The sequence below is a fragment of the Corythoichthys intestinalis genome, chromosome 7, assembly GCF_030265065.1.
Source record: "Corythoichthys intestinalis isolate RoL2023-P3 chromosome 7, ASM3026506v1, whole genome shotgun sequence".
NCBI lineage: Eukaryota > Metazoa > Chordata > Actinopteri > Syngnathiformes > Syngnathidae > Corythoichthys > Corythoichthys intestinalis.
This window is the reverse complement of record NC_080401.1, coordinates 37,553,734-37,581,391: the sequence shown is the minus strand read 5'-3', so window position 1 is coordinate 37,581,391 and position 27,658 is coordinate 37,553,734. Positions and strand designations below refer to the sequence as shown.

Genomic DNA, 27,658 nt, shown 5'->3' with positions numbered 1-27,658 from the left:
TGATTCTATGTCTTCATTTGTGTCCTATTATAAACTGGTGACCAGTCCACAGTGTCATCTTTTCACCCACAAGTGTTGTTGAAAACGGATGGATAGAGTGCAAATAGTGTGCTATTATGTTCTTGTGAAAAACAATTTATTGGTGAGCTTGTGTGTGTGGATGCATGAATTTATATGATATTGAGGAATCACTCCATTTCATTATCAGCCCAAACGCATGATTGCACTTTTATTTGATTTGCCAGTGGGGTAAAATGGTTTAACGGTTAGGGGTATTTTGACACATGTTGCGAAGGCATGTTGTTGACAGCCTGAAAATGCGTTTTCATTTCATTTTATGATAGCAGATTATTTGACTTGTTTTTAAATATATCCCATTAAGAATTTAAATAGCCTTTGAAGTAGTTTAAAAAGTACACTACTCTTAGTACACTTTTATCTAAATTCAGAAAACAGTATTCAACCCAAAATGACCTTCCATCCAAAGTTTTACATTCAGCACTTGAGCATCAAGCTTTGTGTTGCTTTTAAAAGGTTGCCTTTTTTGGGGACGCTTGCCTGGAAAGTAAATAACCTTGTAGTGTCAGCATCCTGGAGAGAAGCAGAGAAGAAAAGGCCAAGTGAGGTGTTCGGGGGTGCTTCCGTGGATAAGAATTCGAGAGAGCGAGCAGCATGGGAGGAAGCCAAGACAAAATAAAATATGAAAAAAGAGAAAGGAATGACATGTACAAAAATGTGGAATAACAATAAGGTGGCCCTTTTGTGTGTGAGAAAGAGAGACTGCACACAATGACGCTCAAACGCAAAAATCCCCCCCTCTATCTCTCAACCTTGCCTTTATTCGCTCGCCGTCACACAGACATGCCTGTGTGCACACACCACACACTATTATGTAAATAGTCTCCTTGGCACCATGTTGCTGTCACTGAGCCAGTACCCTCTGGGCCATCCAGACAGCCTCATTAAAACAAGGCGCAGCATCCATTAATAGCTAGAAATGCATGTAGTGTACACACACACACATTCAAACAAATGTACAGTATATACTGTATGCACTCATTGGACAACTTAGTAGGTACACAATCTAATACGGTCCTTTACAAAGTTATTAATACTTAGTTTCATTAGATAGGCGTTACATTTTTGTTTACCGACTTTTGGTATGAATCAAATGGGATTTATCATAAGATTTCTGAACAAATGCATATAGTTAAATGGATATGTATGTGGCAATCAAAACTGGGCATTAATATTTAAGTCAAGTCAGATTTGTTGCTGCAATTGTGTGTTAGATCTTGTTAGAACCTAATGAATTAATCATTTAGTGTGCAGTTGCAAAGTCACAAACAAAAGATCACCAGGAACCGTGCCTCTAAATATTTTATGACTTAACAAATCGCTGAGTAAACAAGTCAAATGTCACAACATACGAATAAATGAAGACGTTTTTGTGTCTGTGTATGTATTGTGAAATTATCATGTGGACTGACTAAAGCCTAAAACACATACCGGACTTCAACACCATACTTTTGTAAATGTACTGTATGCGCTGTATGTATGTTACTCCACCCAAAAAAAGTCACTTTTTGATTAAAAATTTTGACTTGAGGGTTGTGCTTTGGAAGAGATTTCCCAAATTACAAAAATATTTGGAATGCAATTAGAATTTGCCAGGTAAATGCATTTTTCTCCTTCAAATTTGAAAAATTTCAATATTGTAAAATATGACAAATGGCAAAAAAAAAAAAAAAAAACCCAGAGGCATGTTTCTCATTTAACGTCTTACATAAATTGTCTTCTGACCCTTGTTTTGATTTTTTATGAAAATTGTTGTGAAAGCAGTCAAAAACGGGCAAATCTGTATGAGTCGAATTTTTCTTTTTTCCCGGACAAGTTATAGTTGGTTTAGACAGGGCTTATCTGTATTTTTTTTTTTTTTTTTTTTTTCGGGGGTGGGGGGGTGACCGTGCATATGATGGTTTAGGTTTGCTTCCAAAAGTACAGTCAAACACAATGTAAGTACGCAAAAGTGAAAGTCTCTGAGGTAGTTGTTTATTAATCATTTAGAAAACCTTCATAATATTTATAAAATACACACATGGCCTTGAGAGGGGCTTTATCTCTTTTTGACACACCGGGACGTATTTTTTCTGTTGGAATGGCTCTCAGAAGTAGGACATGTCATTGTTTGTCTCAGCAAATTATGTTCTGGTAACCTTTTTTTTTTTTTTTTTTTTATACCAACAAATTATTTAACCACTATCTACACTAGGAGTGGGAACCTCTTGGTACCTCACGATACAATCAATCAATCAATCAACTTTATTTGTATAGCACATTTAAAAAATCCGCCAAGGAGACCAAAGTGCTTTACATACCATAAAACAGCAAAATAAGTTAACTTTCAAAGATAAACACAAAAATAAAATGAACGGTCATTGCACATTAAAAGGTGAAGAAAAATAAATTGTTTTAAGGCGTGATTTAAAATCCGTAAGTGAAGGGGCCTGTCTAATAGTAAGTGGTAATTGGTTCCACAGCCTAGGCGCCATCACCGCAAATGCACGGTCACCCCTAAGCTTCAGCCTTGATCTTGGGACTTCTAGAAGCAGGTGGTCAGCTGATCTGAGGGTTCTGGTTGGACTGTAAGGCTGAAGCAGTTCTGACAGATATGGCGGCGCAAGATTATTCAAACATTTAAAAACAAATAATAATATCTTAAAATGTATTCGGTAATGTACTGGGAGCCAGTGAAGAGATGCTAAAATCGGGGTGATATGTTCGCGCCTGCGGGTTTTAGTTAGGAGTCGTGCAGCTTTTACGATTTGCGATACAAAGCTCACGCTAGCGATGATCTGACGATATGGCGATACAACGATTATCGATACATTGGTGAGGAAATCATTCTAGAATATTCTACAAACAACTAATAAACAGAAAAGCTTCTGCTGTGAATTGGAATGAGTTTATCACTAGTAGACATCCAATCCGTTTGAAGTGGGAGGGATGGCGGCGAATGAACATCGTGTTCATTGGCTGTCAGTGGCAGCCAATGCCACTGACACTGACAATGAGGTAATTTTGGGCAATTAAGGTCATCTACCTGTTGATTTTGGGGTATTTTACAGGTCACTTCCTGTTTATTTTGAGTTACAGAACAGGAAGTGACCTGGGAATCACCCAAATGAATAGGCAGTGGCTCAAACTCAACAGGAAAATGACCTGTAAATGCCCTGAAAATCAGACAGAATGACTGTGAATTAGGCCTGCAGCTATCGATTATTTTAGTAGTCAATTAATCGATGAACTAGTTAGTTTGAATAATCGAGTAATCGGATAAGGAACATAAAAAATTAAAATACCTGACCAGAGCCTCAAACGGTATAAAATAAATAAATAAATGAGGATATATGTGCAACAAAAGAACAATTGACTAACTTACAAAGCAAAAGTCCGCTACTTTAAATGTTATAAAATGGTTCAAACACATATTCCCACAAAACAACAGCTAAATGTACCTTTAAACTAAATTACAAATGCATTAAAAAAAATGAGCTCAAACAAAAAATGTGCTTATGTTGGTCTTAACAAGGAGCAGCTGGATTCAGCCATGTGAAATGAGGCAGACTACAGGGCAGCGTATCCACCCAAATCAATAAAACTAAATGCAAACACTCTCAAAACAAACCATTACAACGCCACTTTAATTAAACGAATACTCGAGGCAGCAAAATTTGATTTGAATATTTTTTTTCTAATCAGATACTCGAGTTAATCGATTAATCGTTGCAGCACTACTGTGAACGCTCTGGTTTCGAATGAACCAACGTTCCCAGTCTAAATGGATTCGGCGTCGTGCACCGTCAATGCAGCCTTAGAGTTAACTGAGACACTATTATGGTAGAAGATTTTGGTAGCAACTTGTTGGTTCCTTTTTATTTATTTATTTATTTTTTTAGACATTGACACCTTTTTATAACGATATCTCGATTCTTGGCAGGAGCATAACCTTTTGTGATAACCTTTTGTGATACAAAGTATCACGATATATCACCATTTCGATATTTTGTCACACCCCTAATGTACACTGTTTGTAAAGTACAAGACAAGCTAAATACTTTATCTTACAATTATGTTGTGATATGTTCAAGTGGTTGTGATATGTTCAAGTAGTTGTGATGTATCCACTGTGCGCAAACTTTGTGAAGTAAAAAGGGGCCCTTGTTTGTTTTTGATCTGCTGGCCCCACAGGCGGCTCCCGGGGTGTGGGCTTTATCCGCTTTGATAAGAGGATAGAGGCTGAGGAGGCCATCAAAGGCCTCAATGGACAGAAGCCATCGGGTGCGGCCGAGCCCATTACGGTCAAGTTCGCCAACAACCCCAGTCAGAAGACCAGCCAGGCCCTACTCTCGCAACTCTACCAGTCCCCCAACCGCCGATACCCCGGGCCCCTTCACCACCAGGCTCAGAGGTTCAGGTGAGTACTGGGGATTGGACAGAAAACCTTTGAGGAGGAGAGGTAGCTAGAAGGATCAGTTAGTAAAAATTTGTATTTTTGGTGTGTGAAATTCACTAAAACTTTAAACAACAGGCGATGACTCAATTCAGACAAAATAAAAAAAAAAAAAAAACATCTAAAGTTGTTTGAAACTAGGTGCATACGCTAGCTATGAATGTGATGTTGCAATGTTAAAGTACAGATACTCAGTTTTTTATGTCTTAGGCTAGGTTCATACTACAGGTCTTAACGCACAAATCCGATTTTTTGCCATATCTTTTTTTTTGGCGTGCCCGCTTGGACTGCCTTTGTCCATTAAGACCATTCAAGTATCACGCATGCGCACTAAGTCCGAGATGCACTCAGCAAAGAGACCTGATGCGCAGAAGCATCAAAACAAATTACACATGCTAGCTGTATGTCATTACAGAGTGATCATATTTTGATTTCCAAAAAGAGCACACATATAACAGACATTAATAATCCCCGTTTAGTCTTACATTCAAAGTTTATATAGACTGATAGAACGCAATGACGTGGGTGCGTCACTTTGCCCCGACTTGGCCACGTGTGCAATAATGAAATTTTGCACATTATGCGCACAGAATAAAAATCGAAAATTGTAAGGCTTATCCTTTTCTTCATTTTATTTTTTTATGACCGTTGTCAAGCCTGCTTCGTGCTTAAAAGCAGAGTTCAAGCTAGGCGCTAATGCCTACATGGCTGCCGTCCTCCATGCCTCTTGCTCCTAGCTGACGTAATTTCTGCATGAATTCCAATTTGGGAGTCTTGACAGTTCAGACCGCCAGTCACGTTCTGAAAAAATGTAGCCCAGATCGGATTTGAACCACATACGAAAGTCGCTCAGATCGGATTTGAAATGGTCCACTTCTATGCGACTTGTCCCGTTCAGACCGTCAAGTTAATGCCTGACCCGCGTTGGAAAAACACGAAAAAATCAGATTCGTGCATCAAGACCAGTAGTATGAACTTAGCCTTAGTTTACTTACACTGCGATAAGAAGTGACCCCCTGCTCAACTGCTTAAATTTATTGCACAGAAAAAAATTAATCATTAATTAGTTGTGGCTAATCACGTTTGAAGAGCTGAATTCATTTTCACCAATCACAACAAAGCCTAATTACCTCTAAATCTGCTCAATCAAGAAATCACTAGAGTGGAACCTCTCTGACAAAATGAAGCCAGCTACAAGTGGCAACTAAATGCTATGATTCAATGAACTTTAGGAAGAGATGACGAATAGAGAGAATTTACATTGGCATTCTTAAAAGGGATACAAAGTCATTTCTATACTTTAAACCTTCACAGGACAAATTATTACTTTTGGTCAATAAATAAATAAATAAATAAAATTTGAAAAAAACAGATCCGTGGACATCACATTTTGGGTCATGTAGGCCACACTTGTATACCAAATGTTAATATTGTGGACGCCAGTTCTTAATTATAATATGTGTTTTTGAATTATCAATCATAATTGTATTCTTTTTCTATTTCTTTTTTTGTATTTCTATTATTTCAATATATTTTTCAATTAATGAATAAAATGTTAATTAATTAAATAACATTAAAATGAAATATTTAACATCAATTTAACCCAATGCCTGCCATTGACAACGTCCAATTCGTTTAAACTTAAAACTTAATTAGGAGTGGCCATCTGACAAAAATTACCCCCATAACATAGTAATTCAGTAAAAGCACATAATACCGAAAATTAAACATGGTAATGTTAGTATGACAGTCTGGGGCTGCTTTGCTTCTGTAGGACCTGGATGTCTTACTGTAATGGATAGAGCCGTGAGTTCTGCTCTTTACTAGAAAATCCTGAAAGAGAATGTCTTGCCATCAGCTCACATCCTCAAAGTGAAGCGCACATGTATTCTCTGCGAGAACAATGATCCGAAACACACCAGTAAGTCAAATGGCTTTGTTTTTTTTTTTGTTTTGTTTTGTTTTTTTGTTTTTGCTGGAATTAACCATTTAGTGTAGAGTTGAATGTGATTTGGGAAAAAGGAATGAAAGTATATTGTGACCATTGAAAGCTACAAAATAAATAGATACAGTATATTGTGAGAAGCAGGCAAATGTCTTTTTTTTTCAGCACTGTAACAGTGAAACCATATTACAATTAAAACAATCTACAAAAGCCATTCCTCAGCCCCCAACTCAGCGATTATTTAGAATACCTCTTATTAATATTTTGCCTTGACGAGTGTGTAGCCATCAGAAGAACAGACATGAACTTTGCTCCTTAATGCATGTGTCCGTAATTCAAACTGCTATGCTGTACAACATCAGAGAGGAACTTATTATACAAGACTGTGGGGTTCTGTCATTCACATTTGTGTTTCCCTTGATTTCATCACACTGCCATTATGCCAGCACTTTCCTGCATCCCTGGGCAAAAATGCATTTGTTTATAAATGCAGTTAGAAAATAATCAAATTTCCTCTCCATGGCCATAAAAACACTTTCTATGCGGAGATTGTTTCTGTGCAATAAAAGTGTAAAGCGTTTTTGTGCAAGAATTGAAAAAAAAACTGTTTTACAGTGACGGTTTTCATTAAAATACCCTGCTTCCAATGGAATTGATTCTATGAAAAAAAAAAAACATTTATTGTCAGCCATCTGCTTAAAACATTACTTTCATAATGCAAGGTTTTGAGGCTTGGCTCATCAATACAAAGTCTCTTTCTAGTTCAGTACGCAGCGTTGTAGCTTCTTTCCAATACAACGTGAAGAGGTGGGTTTTAAAGCACAAATACAGTAAACTGTTATTAGCAAGGGAAAGGAGCCCTGCCATGAAAAGCATAAAAAAGTAATTGACACCATCGATAAAATACCTATTACCGTATTGGCCAGAATACAAGGCAGTGTTTTTTGCATTAAAATAACACTGAAAAAGAGGGGGTGGTCTTATATTCGCGGTCTAGACATTAAACCCATTCACGACGCTAGACAGCGTCAGATATCACTGAAGCAATGTTATGTCATGACAGTTCTCAGCTACTCTCCCCATTCACGACGCTAGATGGCGCCAGATATCATTGAAGCGATGTTCTGTCATGACAGATCTCAGCTACTCTTTTTAGTTTAGCCAGTTTGCATTATTTTATTGCAATGTTTTTCCTTATTCAGATTTGTTTCAAGACTAAAGTTACAGTTAGACTTCACTTTGATGGTGAATGCAGTTTTTGCAATTTTGTTGTTTTATCACAATAGATTGGTTTATTAACATTTCAAAAACCAGAAGCTATTCATTCATGAATGTGATGGCACTTTAGTTTACATATTTAAATGTTCAGATATCAAGATTTGAATGAGGCAAAATAACATGCTTTTTCTCTCAAATATATTGTTATAATCATTTGTTTCAGATGTACTGTAATTATTTTCTGTATGAAAAAGAGGGGGTCGTCTTATAATCAGGGCCGTCTTATATTCGGGCCAATACGGTATGTAATATGTACACTGTAAATATAAACCAAAACACTTGATTATTATTTAATACCATTAAAACATTATCCTTAACACACGGTAGCTTCAAGATTCATACATTCATTTATCCTTTGAACCGCTTATCCTCACGAGGGTGCTTCATGATTAAATTTGTAAAAAAAATAAATAAATAAATAAATAAATGAATTACCAAAAAAAAAAAAAAAAAAAAAAATCTATCATTCGCCAAGGTTTCACTTGACTTCACTATCAGTTGACAAGACAACTCCCACAAACATTGCGCCACGCCTTCCCGTTGGGGGCCGAACCAGGCAGAGCTGAATAGGCTTTCACTGTGATAAATTCAAACACATGCTGCGTTCAAACACTGGATTTAGGTGGAAACAGGATGAATGTTTTACTCCATACAAGCTGGCGGATTGTCTCAAGAGTGATTTGGTCAAGCATTCAAGGTAATTAGTATGTAAAAGAGGCCCATGCATGCACTTTTAACTTAAAAAAGCTCTTTGTTTTGTGACGGCCGCTACATTGGATTACACAATAGCGTAATTTTATCCTTAAATATTTATTTAAAATGAATGATAATTGCTGTTTTTCTGCTTTTAACCAAGAATCTAGACTGTTCTATGTTCATATATATATAGAAATTCCAGGGATATATGCATTTATTTACAAGAATTATGAACTTAAAAATCTCTGTTTTTTGATGGCCGCCATGTTTTATCATTATAAAGTAGCTCAAGTTTACATTCAAATTATCAGGTAATTTTTGACCAACTGCCTGTTTTTTTTTTGGCAAAAAAGTAGTAATTTAGACATTTCTGCGTCCATACAAAATTTAAAAATGAGCCTTTTAGTGTTTTACTTTATGTAACATTTCAGTAAAAACGATGAGTGCCAGATAGCCGGCAGACGTGCCTCCGTGCTGAGGCAATAGTAACATCGGGATTCAATCTATATAAATTGTGATTGTATATAGAAAAAATTGCTTTTGCGGAGTAAAATTAAGATAATTCTTCATGCTTTCCTCAAGTATGAAGTTTCTTATGTGAAAATTGAGTGATTTATTAACTGTTGAAAACTTGCACACACAAAAAAAAAAAAATTAAGTTGCTATTTTGGCCAAAAACTTATATGACATGTTAAATATTGCTATTGTTCCTGGAAAAATAGGCGATTATCTCTGCATTTGGTGATTTTTGTGCATGTAGTGTAAAATTTGAGAATTTTAAAACCATTTTCAGTTTTGTTATATTTGAATAAAAAAAAAAAATTACCCTGTAATCGGGATTTTATTAGGGAACGACTTCGAATTTTTTTATGTCCCTGCTCATGGAGACTCATATAGGCTATGCCCAAGGGAGGTGCCTGTTTTAGGTCGCTAGCGGCTTTGGTTTTGAAAATATTTGAATTTTAAGTTTTTGAAAATAGACCCCCTACGGATCGGCCCGTGTCCCGTCAACTGATAGTGAGGTCTAAGGTTCGCCATTCTTATTTGGATCAACACCAAATTTTACACGTCATAGAAAACCACCTCCTGCATATTCAGTGGTTATATATTTTTGGAGGGAGGCAGAAAAAAATTAGAAAAAAAACATAAAGCTCTTAATTCCAGGTACACACCAAAGTGCAATGCTTCTCTCCCCACAAAAAAAATCGGTTTAATAGTTTTGCATAATCCTGCTAACAACCAAACAAACGGCAACAAAAGCCTAATCTCCTTGGCAAGGTTAGAAATTTATGAGGTCTGTATATTTACTTATTTAGAGTAGAACATCCTATGCTGACAATGCCTTGCTGCTCAGGACAGTATTTTCTCCCCTATCATTTTATCATGTTGTAACCTATCAGGTCACATTCCGGTTTCACAGTTTGTTTGTAGTTGTTTGGAATATGGTTTTGTAAACATCAGCAAATATTGGTGAATTCATTCCTAGAGGTTTCATTTCATCTCACCGCGTGTACACAAAACAAAAGATGACTTTCCATCATCCAATACAACTTGGAAATTTTTAGGATTGTCATAAAATACACACTCCTACAAATTCCTTTCTCTTTCAATAACACTAAGCCGGTAGTGCTGTTTATTCTCCGTCAAAGTCGGCGGCGGGAAAGTATTTTTCTTGCAGTGCCGCTTTCCTGGTGTGACACCTGAGCGATGTAGCGTGGCTGTGTGTCTGTGATACGCCAAGCCAATTTACAGGCACGGCAGGAGAGCTGTCGCTTCTCATCACAAATCACAACCACAGGACACTTCCTCACAGTGTCCCTGTGCTCCCCACCTCACAACGCAACACTCTGGAAGTTGGAAACTGCCTTAAAATGTGCGTGTATTTTTTGTTGTTGTTTTTTTCCCCCAATTTAATAATCCAGTGCTCATGAGGATAAAATTGCTAAAAGGCACGTTCACATTATTGACAAATCAATTTGAGTTTTATAAATGTAAAAATACTCAATGAGCCCTAATTGTACACGTAAGGTATAATCAGAGGTGGGTAGCGTAGCCAAAAATTTTACTCAAGTAAGAGTAGCGTTACTTCAAAATAATGTTACACATGTAAGACTTAAAGTAGTTATCCAATAATGTACTGAAGTATAAGTAAAAAAGTATCCAGTGAAAAGAATACTCAAGTAATGAGTAACATTGTGAGTAGCTGCTTTTTATTTATTTTTTTAAACAATGGTATTTTTTTCCCTCTCAGCACAAACGTATCTAAATAAACTGTTCTTATAATGATACTGTACAATAACCCATTACATAACCACATTAAGCCAAAGAAATTAAAAAAATACAGTGGGGCAAATAAGTATTTAGTCAACAACTAATTGCACAAGTTCTCCCACTTGTAAATATTATAGAGGCCTGTAATTGTCAACATAGGTAAACCTCAACCATGAGAGACAAAATGTGGGGGGAAAAAAAGCAGAAAACCACATTGTTTGATTTTTCAAGAATTTATTTGCAAATCATGGTGGAAAATAAGTATTTGGTCAATACCAAAAGTTCATCTCAATACTTTGTTATGTACCCTTTGTTAGCAATAACGGAGGCCAAACGGTTTCTGTTACTCTTCACAAGCTTTTCATACACTGTTGCTGGTATTTTGGCCCATTCCTCCATGCAGATCTCCTCTAGTGCAGTGATGTTTTGGGGCTGTCGTTGGGCAACATGGACTTTCAACTCCCTCCTCACCCCGTGGCGTCAAAATGATAACAAGAACGGTGAGCAAAAATCCCAGAACCACACGGGGGGACCTGGTGAATGACCTACAGAGAGCTGGGACCACAGTAACAAAGGCTACTATCAGTAACACAATGCGCCGCTAAGGACTCAAATCCTGCATGCCAGACATGTCTCCCTGCTGAAGAAAGTACATGTCCAGGCCCGTCTGCGGTTCGCTAGAGAGCATTTGGATGATCCAGAAGAGGACTGGGAGAATGTGTTATGGTCAGATGAAACCAAAAGAGAACTTTTTGGTAAAAACACAGGTTCTCGTGTTTGGAGGAAAAAGAATACTGAATCGCACCATACCCACTGTGAAGTATGGTGGTGGAAACATCATGCTTTGGGGCTGTTTTTCTGCAAAGGGACCAGGACGACTGATCTGTGTAAAGGAAAGAATGAATTCGGCCATGTATCGAGAGATGTTGAGTGCAAATCTCCTTCCATCAGCAAGGGCATTGAAGATGAAACGTGGCTGGGTCTTTCAGCATGACAATGATCCCAAACACACAGCCAGGGCAACAAAGGAGTGGCTTCGTAAGAAGCATTTCAAGGTCCTGTAGTGGCCTAGCCAGTCCCCAGATCTCAACCCCATAGAAAATCTGTGGAAGGAGTTGAAAGTCCGTGTTGCCCAACGACAGCCCCAAAACATCACTGCTCTAGAGGAGATCTGCATGGAGGAATGGGCAAAAATACCAGCAACAGTGTGTGAAAAGCTTGTGAAGAGTTACAGAAAACGTTTGGCCTCCGTTATTGCTAATAAAGGGCACATAACAAAGTATTGAGATGAACTTTTGGTATTGACCAAATACTTATTTTCCACCATGATTTGCAAATTAATTCTTTAAAAATCAAACGATGTGATTTTGTTTTTTTCCCACATTCTGTCTCTCATGGTTGAGGTTTACTCATGTTGACAATTACAGGCCTCTCTAATCTTTTCAAGTGGGAGAACTTGCACAATTCGTGGTTGACTAAATACTTATTTGCCCCACTGTATATATATCATTAAATTAAAGACAATGAGGAAAAAAACAGTGATGAAGCATTATTTCGTCCAAAGAGCATGAGTGCCCTGCCCTCTAGTGGAGAACATAGTTCCTAGTTTGAATAGTGAATACTGTAATTCCTTCATAGTTACTATTTTGAAACTGAAAGGATCATAGCTCCGGTTTTCCGGTGTCAATCAGTGCCAAATAGAAACCGAGAGAGTTTTAAATCCACGCTTTCGATTCATGTTGAGGGGAGCGCTCTATGTCAAATACTTCATTTGTTACTGTGCTTTAAAGACACGTGATTGAACAGGCTTGCATGATCATGGAACGGCAAGCTTGCGTCTGATTGGTGTAATTGAGTCATGTGATTATTGTTGTGACGTCTCATTGGTGAAATTAGTAGCGCTACTCTTGCCAATTGCATCGCTAGCAAAAAAAAAAAAAATCTAATATTTAGTATAAAAGTGAAAAATGTAACAACTCTTGTGTAGCCCAAAGTAGCAAAGTAAGAGTTGCGTTTTTCTTCACAAATCTACTCAAATAAAAGTTAAAAAAAAAAAGTATGTCTTAGTAAAACTACTCCTAGAAGTACGTTTTTCTAAATAAGTTACTCAAGTAAATGTAACAGAGTACATGTAATGCGTTATTACCCACCTGTGGGTATAATATTTTACTATTGAATAGTATTTTTTATGTATACTAGTATATATAATAGTAAACATAACATAAAATATGTTGGTATTTTCTTTTTTATATTTCTGAGTTATGCACCTTCAAGGGCGCTTCTCCTTCTGAGGTTCCGCTGTGTAGCGCATTTGTTTATTAGTGGCTACATAATGTTCTGGATCCACTACAAGCTGAGTCAATGTGCAGCACAATGTGTCGGCATAGTCCCACTCCAAGTAGCGGGCATAATGGACCCTCGTATAATACAGCAAGCCCTGCAGCCTAGCTTGCTTCCGATTTTTTTGGGGCCCTTAACTAATGGCGCTAATTAGCAAATTACCCTTATTATATCCAGAGCAGGAACCAATTATGGCGGACCAGATTTTTGTGTCAAAAAATGAAAAGACAAAAAACGCGCCTATTCTTCGTTTAACACGCACTGAGAGAGAAACAAAGGCCCCTATTGTTTGTTTAGTTTTGAGAAGCAGTGCACAAAAAGCTGAGCATATGCACAGTAGGTATGCCTAAGTACCATGCTTCTGTGCTTGTGTGTGTCTCTGAAAGGACGTTAGCAGCAGGTTGTAGTGTTGTAGCCCAGCGGCCACAGATGCCTTCCTGCTCTTGACCCTATAGCTCTCTCTAAGCGTTCTTGACAATTTCCTCACACTCCAATTTACATCAATTTACTGCATTTCATTGTTATCATATGCCACTTGCTAATTATGGCTAATTCTTTTCAATGAGCTGCTGTATGTTAACAAGAATTTTGCTCATATCACAGCACGCACCACCACACATTATTAGTAGGGTATACACTAGTGATGTCCAGATCGCATGTCGCATGTATGAATCTTCCGACACAGAGTTCCGATCCGATTTGAAAAAAAAAGTTGTTTTTTTTGTTTGGGTGTTTTTTTTTTTTGGGTGGTGTGGAGGTTTTATTTGAACAAAAGTTACAAAGAAGTTACAGTACTGTATTTCCTCTTCCGCTTTTTCTGGTAGTGTTACGGCGCATATATTTTTGTTCCTTTTGACAATGCCACTGTATTTCTGGATTATTTTGTTACCTTTTAGCCCTTAAAAAATATAGTAAAAAAATATATATGTATGCTCAATTTCTCCCAGAAAATGATTGCAATTACAAATGCTTTGGTAGTACTATCTTCATTTATTTTGCTTGCAATGAAAAAACACAAAAGAGAATGGGAAATGAAATTTAATCATTATCATTTTAGACAAAACTCCATAAACGGGCCAGACAAAAGTATTGGCACCTTTTGAAAAATCATGTGATGCTTCTCTAATTTGTGTAATTAACAGCACCTGTTACTTACCTGTGGCACATAACAGGTGGTGGCAATAACTGAATCACAATTGCAGCCAGTTAAAATGGATTAAAGTTGACTCAACCTCTGACCTGTGTCCTTGTGTGTACCACATTGAGCATGGAGAAAAGAAAGAAGACCAAAGAACTGTCTGAGGACTTGAGAAGCAAAATTGTGAGGAAGCATGGGCAATCTCAAGGCTACAAGTCCATCTCCAAAGACCTGAATGTTCCTGTGTCTACCGTGTGCAGTGTCATCAATAAGTGTAAAGCCCATGGCACTGTGGCTTACCTCCTTAGATGTGGACGGAAAAGAAAAATTGTCGAGAGATTTCAATGAAAGATTGTGTGGATGGTGTATAGAGAACCTCGACTAACATCCAAACAAGTTCAAGCTGTCCTGCAGTCCGAGGGTACAACAGTGTCAACCCGTCGGCATCTGAATGTAAATGGACTCTATGGTAAGATACCCAGGAAGACCCCACTTCTGACCTAGAGACATAAAAAAAAAAAAAAAAAAGGCTGGAGTTTGCCACAACTTACCTGTGAAAGCCAAAAACGTTTTGGAAGAATGTTTTCTCAGGTCAGATGAGACAAAAGTAGAGCATTTTGGGAAAAGGCATCAACATAGATTTTACGGGGGAAAAAAACAAGGCCTTCAAAGAAAAGAACATGGTCCCCACTGTCAAACATGGCGTAGGTTCCCTGATGTTTTGGGGTTGCTTTGCTACCTCTGGCACTGAACTGCTTGACCGTGTGCATGACATTATGAAGTCTGAAGAATACCAACAAATTTTGCAGCATAATGTAGGGCCCAGTGTGAGAAAGCTGGGATCTCCCTCAGAGGTAATGGGTCTTCCAGCAGGACAACGACCCAAAACACTTCAAAAAGCACCAATAAATGGTTTGAGAGAAAGCACTGGAGACTTCTAAAGTGGCCAGCAATGAGTCCAGACCTAAATACCATTGAACACCTTTGGAGAAATCTGAAAATGGCACCCTTCAAATCTCAGAGACCTGGAGCAGTTGGCCAAAGAAGAATTGTCTAAAATTCCAGCAGAGCATTGTAAGAAATCCATTGATGGATACCGGAAGCGCTTGTTCGCAGTTATTTTTTCTAAAGGTTGTCAACCAAATATTAGGGTGAGGATGAGGATGAGGATACTTTTGTCTGGCTCATTTTTGGAGTTTTGTGTAAAATGATATTGATTTAATTTTTTTTTTCATTCTATTTTGTGTTTTTTCATTGCAAGCAAAATAAATGAAGATATTACTACCAAAGTATTTCTAATTGCAATCATTTCCTTAGAGAAATTGAGCATTATCTGACAGAATTGCAGGGGTGCCAATGGTTTTGACCAGCAGTGTATATATATATTTTTTGTTCTGTTTTTGTTTTTTGTTTCTATATTGAAAACTCGATCCCTTTCAACCGATTCCAGTCCTCTGAAAAATGGCGCGATCGGCCCGATTTCCAATCACGTGATTGAATTGGGCATACCCCTAGTATACACCACTACTACACTTTTAAAAAATTAAACTTTCTATTAGTCATGTGAACTACAGATTTACTGTAGGCTTAGCTCAAATTATTCAGTTCTTTTAAGTAACTTGCTATTTTGAGTTTTCGTAACTTGTTTTATCAAGTTAATATTTTTAACTTACTTAACTGAGTTGTATTAAATTGCATGATAGAGTGCCTAAGCAAACTGACCTTGATATGTTAAGGTCGGCACTATTGCAGCCTTTCTACCAATGCCTTCAAAAGAGCAGGCAATCAGTCACTGTGTTTACTTAGCTCGGTTGTCTGTGTGCTCCTTCTGCCACGTTTGCAGCCTGGGTTCGATCCCTGGTTAGAGCAAAAATATTATATAGTTACTTCAACTGAAGTCCAATTTACTTAAAGTTGTCAGTTCAAGCTACTTAGCTGAAGTGTAGCTTACTTAGCATGGTGAGTTTAACAGTGTCGTTTTTGTTTGTTTGTTTTGTTTTCCATCAAAACTTGAAAACCTCAAGTGAAATTGGTTCACTCAAAATTTCAAGTTCAGATAACTTTATTTATTTATTTATTTGTTTGTTTGTTTGTTTATTTATTTATTTGTTTATTGACAGCCTACGTTACAAGTGTGTCGAAAAAATTTTATCAAAATGAGCCATGCAAAACATGCAAAGCTCTCGAATTCAGTAAAAGAACAGATGAAGGAAGAAACATAAAGCATTTTTAACCTGTTCTCTCTTTCAACACAAAGGTGATACCAACCGGCAAATGTTTTCAGAGTAGTCTTAAACACTCCTTTAGAATTTATTCATTCTAAAAAAGAAAAAAAATCTGTACCAAGGCAGACAATCATGACAATAGAGCTACTGAAATAATATCAGTCTATCAATGTATTCTTGTGTGAAATGTCATGTCACGGAATACTTGCATATTTCATAGTTGCATTACATTGCATTATATTAATCACTACGGAAAATTAGAACACTTTTTGAAAAACATTTTAATCACACAATGTTTGAATTAAGATTTATTATTTAAATCTAAATAGCAATTATGACACTTGTGTCCTTGGAAGTGGTAATTAAAGTGCACAACTACCCAAAAGTAGATGGACCCTTGTCGCCAAGTTAGGTTTATCGGAACGAGGTGTCTCTAGCCAGCTGTTGCTCAATAAACCATGCCCCTTGTCCATTAGGCTCTAAGAGTTAATAAGACATGGGACAGGCAGGGAGCAAGTAAGGAATGAAGGTCACTGAGTCACCAAGCAGACTGCATCCTTCCACCACCATTTTACATAGCCCACAGGTTTCCTAATCCCCCTCATTCACACATGATGGGCTCTAAAGGGACGCATAAATAGACTCAAAAGTCAAAGTTATTAGCAAACCACTTTAAAAGTACAATGAACATCCTCGAATTTGCAGTTTGGAATTTGCCTATATGCATTTTTTTGCAGGAATCTATTCGTTATGGTATTTTTGAGCTCTGACCAATCATGCCAAATATAAAAATATTGTTTGCCGCCATCTTGTGGCTTCAATAAGAGTTTAGACATATTTGATGGGTGTCTTATTTCCTGTATTTGTGGGTCGCTAAGACTGTGTCCTCAGATATTTCAACAGATGTAAGAAAGACACTAAATATTCAAGACAGGTTTGATGATCACTTTTGTTAATGTTGGGTAAAATCATTATCATCTCTCACGAACCATCATTCAAATGCCATTAACCTGACAGAACTCTGTATCAGACAATTTTGATCGCTATAATTTTCGAACTACAGTGATCTCTCATTTAAGAGGGTTAATGGGGATCAGAACCGGCAAAGCAGCACCCCCCAGCACAAAATGTGTGTTCAATGTATTTATGTAGATATAAGATTGGAAAGTCATACATACAAGACATGTTTAATATAAAAAAATAATAATAATTACAAAAACGACTTTAATGTATTTAGATATTTTAATGAATGGTTTTTAAGCACTTCAAATCTAATAATTATGTTAAGTGTTAAACATGTTACTGTCCCACCGAATTATTTTTAAACAAGAATAAGGTACAAAAATGCTTATTAAATGCTTCATTGAGTGAATCCACTAAAATCCACTGACGCTGCTCACTTGTACAGAATGAGTTGCCACAGCAACTGTTTAACAGGTTAAACGATGATTGACGCATGCGCCACTTTGAAGTTTCGGCTTCCAGGCATCTCTGGCAAGATTAAACCTTAACGTCTGTCAATCATCGTTAACTTTAATAAGCAACTCCAGTTTACTGCGTGACCAAGAAAAGGAGCAGGAGGGAGAATGAGACTGCGTCGTCGGATCGGGACAGCTCATTTGTATTTTTTTTTTATTTAAAATGGACTGAGGGCGCTAAGTTTGAAGCGCGAAGTAATGAGGGATCACAATATAAATCTGACAAGAAAACTACGTAGGCTGCACTAATTCACGTTTTGACATTGTATTATGGAATATTGACACCAAAAGACATGCAGCTCATTAGCCTGGAAAATTTTGTAAATTAGCAACACAGGACTATACACTGCTGGCCAAAAGTATTGGCACCCCTGCAATTCTGTCAGATAATGCTCAGTTTATCCCAGAAAATGGTTGCAATTACAAATGCTGTGGTTGTAATATATCCATTTACCTTGCTTGCAATGAAAAAACACAAAAGAGAATGGGAAAAAAACTAAATCATTATCATTTATACACAAAACTCCAAAAATGGGCTGGACAAAAGTATTGGCACCCTTTGAAAAATAATGTGATGCTTCTCTAATTTGTGTAATTAACAGCACCTGTGGCACATAACAGGTGGTGACAATAACTAAATCACACTTGCAGCCAGTTAAAATGGATTAACCTCTGTCAACCTCTGTCTTGTGTCCTTGTGTGTACCACATTGAGCATGGAGAAAACAAAGAAGACCAAAGAACTGTCTGAGGACTTGAGAAGCAAAATTGGGAGGAAGCATGGGTATCTCAAGGCTACAAGTCCATCTCCAAAGACCTGAAAGTTCCTGTGTCTACCGTGCACAGTGTCATCAATAAGTGGAAAGCCCATGGCACTGTGGCAAACCTCCCTAGATGTGGACGGAAAGGAAAATTGACGAGAGATTCCAACGAAAAATTGTGTGGATGGTGGGTAAAGAACCTCGACTAACATCCAAACAAGTTCAAGCTGTCCTGCAGTTCGACGGTACAACAGTGTCAACCCATACTATCCGTCGGCGACACCCAGGAAGACCCCACTTCTGACCCAGAGACATAAAAAAGCTGGCTGGAGTTTGCCAAAACTTACCTGAGAAAGCCAAAAACGTTTTGGAAGAATGTTCTCTGATCAGATGAGACAAAAGTAGAGCTTTTTGGGAAGAGGCATCAACATAGAGTTTACAGGGGGGAAAAAACAAGGCCTTCAAAGAAAATAAAACGGTCCCCGAAGTCAAACATGGTGCAGGTTCCCTGATGTTTTGGGGTTGCTTTGCTCCCTCTGGCACTGGACTGCTTGACCGTGTGCATGGCATTATGAAGTCTGAAGCATACCAACAAATTTTGCAGCATAATGTAGGGCCCAGTGTGAGAAAGCTGGGTCTCCCTCAGAGGTCATGGGTCTTCCAGCAGGACAATGACCCAAAACACACTTCAAAAAGCACTAGAAAATGGTTTGAGAGAAAGCACTGGAGTCTTCTAAAGTGGCCAGCAAAAAGTCCAGACCTGAATCCCATAGAACACATGTGGAGAGATCTGAAAATGGCAGTTAGGAGAAGGCACAATTCAAATCTTAGAGACCTGTAGCAGTTGGCCAAAGAAGAATGGTCTAAAATTCCAGCAGAGCATTGTAAAAATCCCATTGATGAATACCGGAAGTGGTTGTTCGCAGTAATTTTGTCTAAAGGTTGTGCTACCAAGTATTAGGCTGAGGGTGCCAATACTTTTGTCCGGCCCATTTTTTGAGTTTTGTGTGAAATGATAATGATTTAATTTTTTTTTTTTCCATTCTGTTTTGTGTTTTTTCATTGCAAGCAAAATAAATGAAGACATTACTAGCAAAGCATTTGTAATTGCAATCATTTTTTGGAAGAAAGTGAGCATTATCTGACAGAATTAGACAGGGGTGCCGATACTTTTGGCCAGCAATGTAAGTATATGAGTTAAAAACGGGGGGTAGTGCCAGGTGATAGACCAAAAACTATGCTAAGTAGTTTTACTGACATTCCAATTTGAAGATTGCTTCATACAGCACAATTAATGTGGTGGAACAAAACAATTGGCACAAACTCTTCCTGGTTTTTGCTTAGAGCTAACCTAGCCGCTTCCGCTACCCCTGGGCTATGCAATGCTACACTTCTTCCAGCATTAGTATTTGTTTCTACAAAACTGACTTGTTTGTGTAGGTTGAAACGAAAGCACTTTCAGTTTTGTTCATGTGTTGATAACATACAGTACATTCGTGTGGCAGAAGCTAATATAGAGCTGTGCTACAGCAGTGGGAATTTAGCTTCATTAACCACAGCTTCTTTTGGTGGGGTTCCTCAGTGTAATGGGGAACGTAACTTGAGATGGGTTCGTATGTTGTGTAGTGAGGAGGATCATGCAGTTCCGGCAGGACTCAACATTAGTTCCATTGAGTAAGTCAACCATCTGCCCACCATTAACCCCAGAACCCTCCTTCTCTTTACAGGCTGGACAATTTGCTTAATATGGCCTATGGCGTAAAGAGGTAATTAAAACTTCACCCAATGCCAGATGTCCATGTTGACTCAATTATTTTCCAGTATTTTCATGTTGTTATTTTGGTGCAGTTTTTGTTGTAAATTTACGTTGAATAACTTTTCAAGGTGGATTGCATTTTTGTTGTTTTTAGTTTGTTTTTTTACTTGTGAGCTTGAGTGTTTTTCAAAAGCCTAACAAGCACTTAAATAGCAGAAATCTTTGTTTTCAGTGGTGATGGATTTGCTTTGTTTTTATTATGACAAGTGCTGGTGTTGTTTGGATTATTTTATGGGTTGTTTCTGTGTACAGAATGGATTTGTTCTTGACTTCTTGATTTCTAGGTGTTGTTGTTATTTTTTTTCCCCCCTTGGGATTCAGGTTCACTGACCTTGTCGCTTCGTCCTACTCTTGAAACAACATTTGATATTAAATTATTCGCTGCTACTGACGGAGATGGACGTCCAATCCATTGGAAATGGGAGGTGCTGGCAGTGAATGTTCACTGCCACCCCCATCCCAGTTCAAGCTTTTATTGCTGTTAAATCCTATTTACCTGCTCAGAGTTAGATGGTTGACACGTGACGTACAATCTATGCCAAATGTACAGATTGGCCAGTAGTCTTGGTAGCGGAAGCTGTGATCCGAGCAGGCTTTAAAAAGTACAAGTGATGAGGCTGGGTGAACCTGGATCCTTGGAAACAGGAAATGTTTCACTGCAGATGGCTCCGGCTTTGCTCTGCACTGCTCGAATTCCCTCCTTTTTGCCTCCATTCCTCATTTTTCTTTGCTTTGTTGCTACCATACAGTAGGTCTTACATAACCAGGCGTGTAGCAACCATTGTTGTGATGTGCTGACAGCGGCAATCTTGCATGTTGCAGCCACTTGGGACACCATTTGGAGACAGCTTAGCTTCTTGAGCAATGACAAATTATAAAATGAAAAGCCGTCTGAGATGGGATTGAATCAACAGCGCGTCAAGCGGTTCTGTCAATTTCGGCTCAATGCATTCAAGACAAGATTGATCAACTGTTAATCTCGCAATCAGTTCATCAAATTATCAACTGTTATGCCTGTCCCTAGTCTGAATCAAGCATGCTGATTGCAAAGCATGTCGTCTGCAAGTAGTTGGCTTTTCTAAGGACATAACAAGGTGGTCAGCTGACACTGTTGCTATGCAACCCTTGTTCTCGCCTGGAATACTGGTTAGGGTTTGTTCCCTGATTCTACTAAACCTCTTAATGCACTTTTTATGCTCAAACACTCAGAGAAGCACACAATGCAAAGTAAAGTCTCAGAAAGTGTTACTTGTATGACAACTTTTAGATACAATTTCCAACAAGATTACTTCAAAACCAATGTTACTCAGTGATGGATCTTGAAAAAAAATGCACTTGGCTACAACAATCTGTTTCACCCACAGATTGATGTATATTGTCAAGTATAATCTCTTTATCTTACGCCCTGCGGTACTTAATCGATGAAGGCAAATGATTGCGGTAAGACCTTGGAGTCAATGATTCAATCGTCTCAAGCCCTCGCATCGGCCAGGAACAGACTGTGCGCCATCAAAGTCATGTAGGAAGGTCATAGTGATTGCGGGCCATATATAGTCACTGGCGAGATAAGAATAAGGGCGGGGGCCCTGAGCAGCTAGCAGCGCCATCGATCAGTGCCACAAGCCCTGCAATAGTACAGAACACCCTGCAGACTCAGAGACGAGTGGGAGGAATACGCTTTGTACCTTAATGCCACTGGGCTGTAAAGTGCTTCCACTTTCCATTTTGCTCCCTCCCTCCCATTCGCCAAAAAAGCAGCCTTCCCAGACAGCTGCAGTAAGGCGGAAATCTCAATTAAAGCATGCCCAATAATGCCTATAGTTGTTTCTTGAAGAGAAGTGGCATAAGAAATGAACCTCTTTATCTCATTTACTTTTTATTTCAAAATGGGCACTTTCTTTCCCTCTTTTTCGCTTTCCTTTGAGCGGAAAGGCAATTAAGTGAAGTCAACTGAGGATTCAAATGTTTTTGCATCGCAAGAAAAGGGAGAAGATTACGAGGCGAATGAGAAGAGATTTAGTAGCCTGGTGCGTGATCTTTGATGAATTTCTAGCAACGATTTAATTCAACAACTTTCTGCAATCTCGCTTTTGAAGGAGCCACTCAAGGGCGCCAAGAGAAAACCTTCATCTGCATCTCCTTTGGCAGATATGTAGTAATTCCTGACAGGAGGCATTTGACAATGAAGCTAGTAGAATGTCTAAAACACGTGCAGAAGTAAACCTCATATCCTAGCTTGTGATGATGAAAAATTACAGTTGAAATTGAAGAGTTCTAATGCAAAAGCTGACAAAAAGTACGTCTGCATTCATGATTTTTTGTTAACTCACTGAAAATAACGTATTTTCCAAACTCTCAACCGCACCTTTTTAAAAAATGTTCCTCTTCATTGTGCATTTTTTTTTGGGGTGATGCGAGTTAAATACAGGTTCGACTTGTAGTCCAAAAAATATGGTACATGTTTGGTTCTATTTAAGAATCGTTGCAAAATATGATTGTTTGCATAAAAATAGTCCCACCAATGATGCCATGAAATTCAGTTGTTGGAAAATGTTTGAGATTCGGTTCCCACATTCTTTGCCTTGTTTTTCCGTTTCCTGCTGCCTCTTGGCCAGGTTGGAAATGCTAAATTAATCCTGGTTGGATAAATATTTAACATGTAAAACGCCCTCACTGATGTTGCTATCAAGTCAGTCGATAAAATCTTGAGGATAGCAGCAACAATGAATATGACCAGTGTTTTTAATCTTATTTTAAAAAAGTAATAAGTTTCAGTTACAAATTACTTCTCCCAAAAAGTAATTGAGTTAGTAACTCAGTTACCTCAAAGTAAGAGTAATTAGTTTTTCGGCAAAGTAACTAATGTTACTTTTTATGTTCTATATGTTATGACATGATCCATTCTATAACGTCTTTCACATCAAATATGTTTATACTAACTGATTGAATTGAACGGTCGTTTTCATTCCAAAAAACTATAGTTCAAATTTTTATATATTTTTTAAATTTCACCTATATAAGAGTGTAATGGTATACAAACTTTAACTTTCAAATGCTGTGAGAAAAAAGCCTTTTTATTTTTTCCTGTTATACTAAACCCGCACCGAACCGTGACCTATGTTACGAGGTACGTACTGAATATACATGGCGGAAAACACTAAGGCAGGTGCCCAAGTCCGGTCCTCGAGAGCCCCTATCCAGCTTGGTTTCCATGTCTCCCTCCTCCAACACACCTGAATCAAATAATGTGGATCGTTGTCAGGCTCCTTCAAAGCTTGCTGATGAGCTGATCTTTTGATTCAGGTGTGTTAAAGGAGGGGGACATGGAAAACAAGCTGGATAGGGGCTCTCGAGGACTGGACTTGGGCACCTCTGCACTAAGGTGACTTGAAGTTCCGCTCTGAGACCCCCAATTTGGCAAAATTTAAAACTTGTCCGTTATGGATGTGTGATACATCATTGGAAAGCTTAAAATCTTAATTTTCTGGGGGAAGAAAAATTTTGAACAGGAGGGCCTTTTATTTATTTATTTTTTTTATGTTTATAAACACCAAAACCCTATCTTGAGGTGAGAGCATGCGAGAGCAGAATTACAGACGCCATGACTTTAACGTGATATTATCGCGTACTTGTTTCGATCCAAAAACTCCATGTAGCATGTATCACTGAGTGTCAAGACACAGCTGTGAATGGCCACAGCTGGATTTTTCGGGGATTTTATGGGTGAAACATGGTAATATAACAAGGGTTGTGATGCAGAAATCGCAGAAATCATGGAGTGGTCGAGATTTTCTTTTTCAAATATTTACCCTTTAAAATTGTTTTGTTTTGTTTTTTTGTTTTTTTTTTGTATTTTTCTTTGTTTGGATCGATTATTTATCATCTAACATATCGGAGAAAATGCGATAGTAAGAAGAGAAAAAAAAGCGGTTGCGCGACGTCTGTAAACGGGGGTTTCCATGGTAAAACGGACAAATTAAAAATAGTTTGGGGGCCTAATGCACCATGAACCTGCTATGGCAGCATATAGACATATTTTTCTATCAAACACAACATGTTTTGGCTTACAATACAGCAGTTTCTTTTAAAGAGGAGTGCAAGAGCAGAAACTGCTTTTCCAGTCTTGTCATTGTTTTCTGCCATATATTGTAGATATATTTTTCAATATGCAGGTGAGGCTCTTAATCTCTTCCCTCTCCAATCTTTGCTCTAGTTGTTTTTAAGTAAAAAAAAAAAAATCACACAATGGATACGCCCTTTGGATATGGATACGAAAAAAGTTTCGGGCAAGTGACTATTTTTGGTAATGAAAAACAACAAAAATGTATTATTATACTGTAGAATCTACAAGGACAATGCACACTTGACGATGATAATGCATAATCAACAGAAAAACAGTCCATTATTTTCAATTAATTGTACCGACCTGAACGCCACGAACTGTATATGTAAAAAAAAGCTGAGAGTTTAAGATGACGCTCCCCACGCTAAATGCTAATGCTATCGAGAACGCGAATGCTATGCTAACGCTCCAAGCCACCTAGCATTGCATTTGCAATGGCGTCACAACCCCCTCCCTCCTCCCGCTCTGCTCTCTCCGTGTCTCTCCGACATCTCGCGTGTGATTCAACCAAATTGCAGCAACACGCGCCTTTACATCCTCCGTAACCAGTGTTGTTAATAACGGCGTTAGAATATAACGGCGTTACTATCGGCGTTATTTTCTTCAGTAGTGAGTAATCTAAGTAATTACTTTTCTCATCTTGGCAACGCCGTTACCGTTACTGAAGCTGGAAAGGCGTGCGTTACTAAGCGTTACGATGTTGTTAGACTGACGCGAGATAAGTAAAAAATAGACGGACTCACGGAGACGAGAGAGCAGAGCAGGAGTGGGGAGGATGCAAGGGAGTGTGACACCGTTGCAAACACGATGCTACTATGCTAGGTGGCTCCAATAATACCTGACTGTAGCCGATAGCCTACAAACTACGCCCACATGATGCTTCAGTAGATATCACATACTGTATATGCAGAACTAGATGCAAATGACAGACACGGCGGCATTAGCAATATGTATAGTAAAGAACTACATACGTTCGTAAACAGCTGCCATCTTAAAGCAGTAGACTTCTCAGGAAGGCTCTGTTGTAGAGAACCTTCCTAGCGAACCTAAGTAACTTTTTATCTAAAATGCTTCTAAATCGGCAAAACTTAAATCTTTAAATGATGAAATAGTTTTAAAACTTACACATGTCGAGAATAGACAGAAAGGAACTAATGCAATAACGGAAGCAATTTTAACAACTTTAACGGTTGATTCACAACATTAAATGACTTGCACACATAGCAAAGGTTACTATATAGTTATCGCAATATCCGCAATACCCGTGTCTAGTTAAGTTTAGGGTAAAGAAATGGGCTAGGGCCAATTGTCCCAAAAATCCTTTAAACTTCATATTGTGTGACCAACGTTTTTTTTTTTTTTTTTGCTTTGAGGAAAAAAAAAAAAAAAAAGAAAAGTATCACCAGTTACTTTGCCAAGTAACTAATTACTTATACATTCAAGTAACTGAGTTACTAACGCAGTTACTTTTTGGGAGAAGTAATTTGTAATGGTAATTAATTACTGTTTTAAAGGAAGATTAACAACACTGTCCGTAACAGTAATTGCATTGCAAAGATGGGAAAAGAAGTTAATTAGATTACTCACGACTGACAATAATAACGCCGTTAGTAACGCTGTTATACTCTAATGCTGTTATTAACGACACTGAATATGACAGACTCTGATATCAATGTAATTTATCTCTTCACTTCAAGTAATGGGATGAAGAGTTAAAGGGTTCAGTTGAATCAATATAAAGAATGGAATTGAGTCGTAAGAGCAGTTGTATGTTTACCTGTTATTCATTTTTATTCACTAAGCATAACGTTTAACATCTCTGTTTGTTTGTTTTGTTTGTTTTTTTGGGGGGTGGGCATGTGAAAATGTTTGACTTGGCGGTTCGTTTCCTGCAGTTGTCAGATTTTGCAATTACATGAAATTCAAGCGTTAATAAAAGTTGGATTTTATTCATATTAGCCGTTCGATTGCAGAATGCATTTCAAATGTACAAAATATTTTTTTTTTTTACCAATAACAAAAAATATAAACAAATATTATTATTATACTCAGTTCCAAAAATGGAGTCGTCTGCTTTTACCTTGCTTCTTCCAAATTACCCTTTCAATTTTTAAATTGATGTTAACTCAAAGTGATTACCTTCAACCTGGGAACACCAAATTTAAAAAAATATGTAATAATTTTATGAATTCCCAAACAATGGAAAAATGTCTGCTTTTGCTTTTGAACTCGTCAAATCAGTAACTCGCTGGCTACCAATGACATTGATTGACAAACCAGAGTTTAAATATAAACTGTTTTTACATTGACCATATAGTAACTATGGCGTATTACTACTTACAACACTGAAACTAAGGAAATACGTCCCCAACCTTCCTATTCCTCTAAAGGTTTTGCTATTTAGTAAATCAACGTATTGGCTGGTATAGACGTCCAATTCATTTAAACTGGGAACACAGTCTGTGAATGCTCATGTTTCATTGTCATTGGCGGAGCTAGAAATCCAATCCATTTTGTCTAAGGTTGAAGCCTTGTTATGAAACATTTTCTTTAACTTTCACCACATTCTTTTGCAATGTTTAAATTTTGTTATGCTTGTGTTCGCTGACAATAAATGCATTCTGATTATGATTCAGTCATCCCTATTAAAATGGATTTGGTGTCTATCGCTGTTAATGGCAGTGAATGAGTTAAGAGTAATAAACAAAGTGAGGACTGGATCCCAAATCATACTGACAATCATAGCTGTAAATTTAGCATGTGCAGTCTCCACATGCCAGCATGCAGTCCCTACATTGTTTGGGCTTGCTCATGATGTGACAACGGATTGGGTCCTAGGGGATCTGCTTCCAGAGATCAGTTTTCCCACAGTGAATACAAAAATGTTTAATGGAATGGAAGAATCTTTCTGAATCTGTAATCTGTATGCACTGCCTACAATGTCTGGGCAGACTCCTGATGAGACGGCGCTTAGTCTCAGAGGGACCTCACAACTGTTCTTCTGAATGACTGGATAAAAATTCCCGCAGACACACTCCAGCACCTTGTTGAAATACATGAAGCTGATGTAGATGT

General features: G+C 37.9%; 1 protein-coding gene across 7 annotated transcripts in view; it reads left to right on the top strand.

Annotated features, from left to right (window-relative positions):
- The window catches only part of elavl4 (ELAV like neuron-specific RNA binding protein 4), a 180,157-nt gene that overhangs the window by 146,016 nt on the left and 6,483 nt on the right, over positions 1-27,658 (top strand). For 4 of the 7 annotated variants that reach the window (XM_057842258.1, XM_057842253.1, XM_057842260.1 and 1 more), the window contains 2 exons: positions 4,244-4,477; positions 20,372-20,410. In XM_057842258.1, coding sequence (XP_057698241.1) covers positions 4,244-4,477; positions 20,372-20,410 — 273 coding nt within the window. The remainder of the gene's footprint in view (positions 1-4,243; positions 4,478-20,371; positions 20,411-27,658) is intronic. The other 3 variants (XM_057842254.1, XM_057842257.1, XM_057842255.1) reach the window with 3 other exon arrangements.